Here is an 8,238-nt window from a genome sequence, read left to right on the forward strand (position 1 = left end):
GAAGGAATAAAGCATCATGTACTCAATCAAAATTTGGATATTATTCTATACAAATAATGGGGTTATATTTTTTCTTGCCTCTCATGTTCATTAAGCAATAATGTCAACCATACCGGTCTATATATTCCCATGATTTATTTCATTATTTTTGGTGAGTTAATACTTGATTTTGCTATCAGATCAAAGCATATTCAATGAGATTTGGATTTGACAAGGAATTAGATTTTGTTGTAACAATTGAGTTTTTGGTATTATGGAAGTTTCGTTATTGCCCTTCGGAGTTGAAGACACGAATACATGGATAGCATGTAGCATTACCAAAATGAGCTTAATCACGTCTCGTTTGGTGGTTGCGATTGAACAAGATTGAGATTGAGTTCGCTCATCTTTAGAGGGGAACTTTGTACCCAATATGTTGAACAATGTCCAATTTGATCAATCTAGTTCCACCGTCGTTAAACTCATCACTAGTAGGAAAAGATAGTTAATCCTTTTGAATTGGTCATATTCTGTTTAGTCTTAGACACCAAACAAGATTAAAGAGTAAGGGCACATCTGAGATTGCTTTTATAGTAAGTACTTCTACTCATAAATTATTATATTATAAATGCTTGTATAAGAGAAATGCTAAATTTTTATTAATAATGCATGTGATTTTTCATGTTCGAATTTCATGTCAAATGGATTATCAAAAAGCTTCTGATTGTAAGAAAGTGCTTTTAACCTTTCCAACCAAACGTAGACTAAACTTGTTACAAAACCATAACATTGGGTGCTACCAATATTTTGACTCCAATTCCATCAAGGGAAGAACTAATAAAGCCTACAAATGCAAGTAGATTTAGCACGGGGCAAAAAATTTGGCCAATGAGGGATGCTAGTGTACCAAGTGGAGAAAGGATAACAAACTAAACCATAGAGAATCAAATACTCTAAAATTATTGAATAAAAAAAGCTGCAAATGTACAACTATATTTATATGAGTGTGTATCTTCTGGAACTCATATACGTTATTTGGTCGAAATCAAAGGTTCCAAAATATAAAAAGCAAATTGAATAGTGTGGTTCATGACTCTTAGACAGCTGTTAGGCTTGTGGACAAACATGATTACGTAGTTTGATTAAGCTAATCATTATTTTAGTAGCAACAATAAAGGGTTTTGATACGTGACGATTTATTTGGTCGCACACGTAAATGAATGTTTTGAGTTAATTAAACACCATTTTGCAACTCGTGGTTAATAATATGCAATGCAATGACTAGAAAATTGCATAATACATGGAGTATTAGGCACATGTATTTGTAGTATAATTCAGATAATCATAATCAAACAACGAGGTGTTCGAGTAATGAATTTGACATATCGCTCACCAATGTTGACATAAATTATAAGTATTTCAATACGAGTGATTTTCTAGTATTATAAGTGTTTGGATAAGCACATATTAATTATTACATGAACTACTTAATAAATTTACGAAAAACTAATTACGATGGAGATTAGGACATGTGTGGGAAACATAAAAAAAATTGACCAAAACCTAGTTTACAACAAATGATCCGAAGGACAGGGGTAAAAACATAGAATTTGACATATCTTGTATGGAGAAAATGTCCACCCCCAATTGCACCTATCAATTTACCTCAAACTTTAAACATTTTTTTTTTTAGAATGATTCAACAATTACCTGGTAATGTCCCCGAGAACCACAAGAGTCGATTTCGGATGAAATAATCTTATCAGCTAACTATTGGCATACGGATATTTCTCATGTTTGGATCTCACTACTTTACTGCTTGGTACTATATCCAAACAACGCTAGAGTTTACTTCCGATGTAATAGACTTATTGACTCACTCGTAAGTGCCAATAAGTTGAGGTCGGTGATTAGTTGAGATCACAATCTCCCCACGTATATGGCAAACTGCACACAAGTTGATTTCGGATGAAATAGACTTATCAACTAATATACAAGCCTTTGTTTATGTTACTAAGATTTCATAGCTACTTCTTCTAAAAAACATAAATATGTAATGAATTCAACTTGCGATCTCAACTAATCATCGACGATCTAAATTGTTTGTGCACTTTTAAACTAAACAAAGTAACAAACCAACCAAAATTGATTAGTAGATAATAACAGGGAAAAAGATAAAAACTTCACATTAATCACAACTAATTACACCATCCTTTTTGGTCAAAAGGAAAATCCCAACTTATATTTTCGACCATAAAACTACCATTTTGCCAGCTCTCTCCTCTCCCTTTTTTTTTTATTTTTATTTTTTTGCGCCCTTTTGATATGAACAAAACCTCGGTCGTAAGCCTATGTGGCGCCACGTTTTGCGTGAACGTTTCTATATTCCTAGCTGTGCCATCCAACTTTTGGGGGCACCCAAAAAAATAGTAACTATTATCCAGTGCAGCCAACCATAGTATTGATCCATGGGCTCCGAAGATAACGACGCCTCTCTAGCTTCCACGTGTTCATTACGCCACTCCACCTCGCGAGTCCACACAAACACCAGTCAACATCCATCAGCTAACTAAAGTCATCCAATCCGACCGTCGGCAGTCGATAAGGTCGCGTCGCTGGAAGCGAACCATCCACGTGTACGGTGACTGATCCACCAACCCCTGATCTGATCACCCGTGAATGCGGCTGCATTTCGCCGCATACGAGAAACTTGAACGAGCGAGATAAACTCGGGAGTACGCATAAAAAGAATATGCCCAGAACGTAAGGCATAAGTTCATCGGGACCGTGCAAATCGGAATTTCTCCCGATTTGTAATCTCGTGACTCGTGAAAAACTCGTGAGGGATTCAAAAGATCGTGGTCGTCCCGTTAATTGGGACACCTATATAAAGAACCAGAGGCCTCCATTGTTGATGCGCTCAATAACCATTACAAAGCTTCAACAGTTCTCTCTCTATAATTCTCGCTATTTTCTCTCTCTAGTTTATTACAATGGCGTTCAAGAAAACCCTAGCCGAGCGCCTGTTCAACATCTCCAAGGCGTCGACCCAAACCCTCAGAAACTGCCGGATTTCGTCGTCGGCGGTCCACACCCGACCCGCTCCCAAGCCCCGCGAGACCAGAATCGCCCCCGACCCTGGAGACAATGCCATTTTCCGGAGGTTCCTCCACAAGAGATCGTCGGCGGGGAATTTCCAGAAGCAGGAGATCTGGTCTTTGCCGATGGGGGCAAACCTGATGGAGAAGCTCAAAGTCGTGGCCATTGGCGGGGACCGGATCCGATTGGACGGTTTGGCCCCGCCGGAACCCGAGTGGAAGAGCTCGCCGATGGAGAAATCGGGATTGACGACGGAGGAAACGAAGAAACTGCTGAGGGTGGCCCAGCTGGAAGCCGTGAAATCGAAGCTTCGAGAAGTCCAGAAAAGCTGGGTATCGTATCCGGAGTTTGTTGGGATCTGCCGGGAAGGTTGCGCGGATCCGGATATGGGTATCGGGTTTGCGAAATCGTTGGACGAAAACGGTTCCGTGATCGTATTGGGAAATTCCGTTTGCTTGAGGCCTGAACAGGTAAAATTAATATCTTAATTCATTAATCCAAATTAAACATCGTTAATGATTTTATTCGAATTGAAATGAATTATTGTTGTTGTTATGTTTAAAATTTTGTGGTGTTTTCAGATAATTGTTGTGATGGGTCTTGGTCGGTTGGCCGAGAGGGTAGAATTAAATTTACGATAAGTGAAATTATTTTACTGTGATATGGGAAATGCCGAAAACTGATATGGTTTTTTATGATTATTTTGTTTTCTTCAACAGGCAGAGACCTAAAACGTGAAAAGGGTGTCAGTCTTTCACCGTGGCAGATTTTGTTTTTCACCTTTGGGGGCTGTTAGAATCCCATTTCATACCTACACTGTTTCGGGAGACTGCACTGAATTAAAACAAATTTAAATTAACAAAAAAAAGAACAAGGAAAATTACATTTTTGTTGGGTGGGTTGTTCTTGATGGACCTAGAAATTTAGGAAATTTCATTGGGTGTCATTACTTTGGGAGATTAGCGAAAATTCTATTATACTCTGCGGTATCTTATAGGTCGGGTTATACATGAAAATTAGGAGGAAATTATATAAAAAAAAGGGGAAATAGTTTCCTCAAATGAGAAATTTTTTGGGTGTTTAGTGTCTTGGTTGGCATAAAGTTTGATGGGTTGGGTTACAGTTTTTCCTCTTTTCTGGGGGTGGTGGTAAAGTGTCTGCTGAGCTCAACAAGTATTATTGGAATGTTTGAAAAGGGAAAGTGATTTTTAAACAAGTGCTTTTGTGAAGTAATGATAGCTTGCAGATTTACTTCTTGGATTTGCTTTTTGTTTATGGATTTGTATTTGGTATGCATACCTAACTAGGTATGGGGTTATCCATTTTGTTCCCATATCTTTCTCTATCTTTTTGCTTGCATATCTCCTCAACTTAATGGATCAGGCTACAATACACCGGAGTATGTATGGCAATATTCCATCATTTAGAGCCGTTAGGTCTAATTCCGGTGTATTGGAGAAAAATTCTAACATAACATATTTTGAAATATTGTTTTAAAAAAATTTCTTTCAACCAGAAAAAAAGATTTATTTATTTATTTATTTTTTTTTTTTTGAAGAAAGTAGTATAAAACATAGAAGTTTTTGTGTTATTTTGATTATATTTTGAGCAGTTTTTTGTCAAAGTATTTTTTTTCGTGTAGACGTTTAGGATTAGTTAGTAATAGGCTGAGCATGCTTTACCCAATTGTTTCAAACTGTTTGGTTACTGCAGATAGCCAAAGCAATCCAGGAACTAATTCCTATTCCAGGAACAAGAACCAACTCCAATGATCCCAGGATTAGGGAATTGGAAGACATGGAGAGGCACAAGTTTGAGATAGACCGAAAGGCGGAGTCCCTTGTTCGAAAGGAGCTTTTGTGCGGTCTTGGCTATTTGGTTGTCTCCACAGCCGGATTCATGAGGCTCACATTCTGGGAACTCTCATGGGACGTCATGGAACCCATTTGCTTCTTCGTTACTTCAATGTACTTCATAGCTGGATACGCCTTCTTTCTCAGGACCCGGAAAGAGCCCTCTTTCGAAGGGTTTCGCCAGATTCGATTTGAGGCTAAGCAGAAGCGCCTCATGAAGCTTGAGAACTTCGATGTCGGAAGGTATGACGAGCTTCGTAAAGCATGTTGTCCCTACTCATCGGCTTCATCAGAAATGACCCTGTCAACTGCTTTTGATGGGGCAAAGAGGATGCAATTTGGTTCACTACATAGTTAAATGAAAAATACATAAGCAACAGAACAAGAAAATAACAATATGAATCATTGGAAAACCCCAATTTTGTTTTAACACCCACAGAATTTAACTTTAGCAATTTAGTGACCGGCTTTATGTAAACAATGATGTGGAGAGTGTTTAGGTCTGTAGTTCTTGATCAGTTCACCCGAAATCATGATTTACAAGTTACAACTATGAATTGAAGTTGTAATTCTTTTATTTAATTTGCTTTTTTTTTATTCTTGGGTAGATTTAAAATGGGAAAGTAAAAGAAAAGTATCTAAACTTTGAAACTTAATCACCAAAAGCACTTCCACACATAGATAAATAGCTTGTTTGGATGTGCTTTTAAAATTACTGAAAGTGCTTTTGATGAAAATGTTTTTTGAACCAATTCTTATTAAAAATGCAAGTTAATTTTGGAAAAATATTTAAAGTGCTTCCTAGAAGAAGCACATAACTGGTGCTTCTTGCAGAAAGTACTATAAATGCTTTTGGAACAAAAAAACATTTTCTCTAAAAGCGCTTTCAGTCATTTTAAAAGTACATCCAAAGAAGCCTATGTGTTAAAGAAGCGTTTTAATTTCTAATTTTAATGTTTATTTTGAAGAATCGATATTAACTACAGCAAATGAGAGATTTAGCTTCATAATGGGTTAATAATAACGTCGTTCAGATTAACCTTTATCGAAAATCAAAATTAAAACTTCTTATTTACAAATAAAGATACTCATGATTTTGAATTGCTTTTAACAATAGCCAATCAAAGTAATTTTAAAAATAAGAGTTAATTAAGATTTGATAATATTTGACCGAAATTAAACACCTTCATTATAAAAGTAACTATTAGTGGAAAATAAATTTTTTGATAATGTTTGTATTTCTATCATAATCAGCAAAAGTTTCAGAAGTTGGAAACTAAATGCACTTTATACGTGAGCTTACGTAAGCCTGCCTAAATGCTATTATAGTTAAGCCTGCTAGAAAGAGGTTTTTTTTTTAAATATTTTTTTAGGGAATTGTTATTGACACTTCAAAATTCACATTCTACACTTTAAACTTTCTATATTTAAAAAGAAAAATACACTTGTAAGGAGCGTGAAATGAATTTTTTTGAGTGCCAATAACACTTCATTTTTTTTATTATCAAAATGCTTAATTGTTTCAGTCACTATGAAGTTGGAAATTAATTGTTTCCAACTTTTACGATAATATATGAGGCTTAATGTTTACTACGATCATTTAAGCTCTTTTTTATGTGTGGAAAAAAAAAATCACTTTTGTACAAGAAAAAAAAAACCACACTAAAGTTATCTCAAATTTCCTCCTTGACAATCTTACTGGCTAAATTCCCTATAATTATTAAAAATAACAATTTTGATTAAAGAAGCTAATTCATAATTTGAATGGTTATCTTTGTGTTCGAGATTTTAAGTTCGATTTCGTTTCGTATAATTATGGCTAAATACTTGTAGTGAATAACATATGAATAAAAGAAGAGACATCCACTCCACTCTACAATATTTACAAAAGGAGAGAGGTCATTCAAATGTATCGGCCGCATGTGCTTTTAAACAAACAAAAAAGTCTCACTTAGCAACAGTTGCAGGCTGCTCGCCAATTAAGATTTTTCCAGAAAAAAACACCCAATTCAAAGAGAAATTCTACGGGGACGGTTTCTAGACCAACCTATAAGGACAACTTCAATCCCTAATTTGTAAGGTTTACAGAGTCGAACAACTTCCAGCGAATGATTTAAATGAAATTCACGTTTTCGTCGTTGATTAAAAATCAATCACACACATCAGCAACCCTAACAAAATCAATCATTTTATACTAAAACGTTACTCTTCGTCCTACAAGCCGTTAAATAAAGGTGAATTGGTTTTGAAATGACCGATTGCCATGCATCACCCTCTGACCAATTTGATATGTGCCTTCCTGGTGACTGGGGAATTGCCCTTTAGCCAGGGGAGGTTTTATTTGGACAGGCCATGTCTTCGTTGTCTTTAGCTTTTTTTTATATGGGATTTGATCATGTCACATTGGGACTATATGTCTATGAATGCATTGACTGTTGAACCGTTCGGGTCCCAAATTTGATAATGACATACATGGTGCATGTTTTGCGTTTACTGTTCTCGTTCTTTCGTGATCTAATTTTATAATATAATAAATAATAATAATAATAATTTGTTTTTACATAACATTATATTATTAGACAGAAACGTTCATAAACTCATTTTATGTAAATTGCTTAGTTCAAATTCACACTAGCCAAGACAAATGTCCCAAGTTCATGGGTCATGTTATGTTATTGGGGAGAAAAACAATTAGTTATCTTACGTAGTACTTTTATTTATTTCTCTTCTCATGTGATAATGAATTATGTGAGTAATGAAATAAAGATAAAAAAAATAAAATATGCACATAGCCACTTACGGTCTAGTGGTATTGGTATTTCTCTTGACTTGTAAGTAAGAGGTTTTAGGTTCAGTTCTCGCTAAAGGTGAATTTGAACCACATTATTACTAGCTCATTGTGAGGCTAAGCCCACCACTCTCCCCTTTAGTGTAAATAATATCGTTTTTATTTTTATTTTTTTTTTAATTTTTTTTTATAAATATGCACATATGATGACATTCAAGTGAAAGGCAACCGCCGGTAATGGAGAAAGTCGAGGAAGAATTTTAGTGGCTGTAAACTTGACCAGAAAAAAAACCAAATGTATACCATCATTAAATCCATGTCTTAATCACATAAAAAAAAATACTTTGAACATTTTTGTATGCAAACTTATGTATCTGTTTTACATTATCACTTGCTCATTGTGAGGTTTAGCCTACACCCCTACTCCGTAGATAATTGTTAAAAAAAAAAACTTATGTATCTGTTAAGAAAACTACAAGTTTGTGTACAATCACAAGTTTATCTCGCTTTCTTAAACCA

General features: G+C 35.4%; 1 protein-coding gene across 1 annotated transcript; it reads left to right on the forward strand.

Annotated features, from left to right (window-relative positions):
• The first annotated feature begins 2,751 nt into the window (after window positions 1–2,751).
• On the forward strand, window positions 2,752–5,513 carry LOC103401270 (calcium uniporter protein 2, mitochondrial). The gene is made up of 2 exons (XM_029094351.2): window positions 2,752–3,548; window positions 4,792–5,513. Exons 1-2 carry the CDS (start codon window positions 2,973–2,975, stop codon window positions 5,287–5,289), a joined length of 1,074 nt encoding a protein of 357 aa, XP_028950184.2. The 5' UTR covers window positions 2,752–2,972; the 3' UTR covers window positions 5,290–5,513.
• The last annotated feature ends 2,725 nt before the right edge of the window (window positions 5,514–8,238 follow it).

The sequence above is a fragment of the Malus domestica genome, chromosome 15 (assembly GCF_042453785.1).
Source record: "Malus domestica chromosome 15, GDT2T_hap1".
Taxonomy (NCBI): domain Eukaryota; kingdom Viridiplantae; phylum Streptophyta; class Magnoliopsida; order Rosales; family Rosaceae; genus Malus; species Malus domestica.

Excerpts from the sequence above, each read along its gene's own strand:
- LOC103401270 (XM_029094351.2), top strand. The coding sequence starts at position 2,973 with ATGGCGTTCAAGAAAACCCTAGCCGAGCGCCTGTTCAACATCTCCAAG. Across the intron at positions 3,549-4,791 it reads TTTGCTTGAGGCCTGAACAG|ATAGCCAAAGCAATCCAGGA; the intron begins GTAAAATTAATA and ends TGGTTACTGCAG.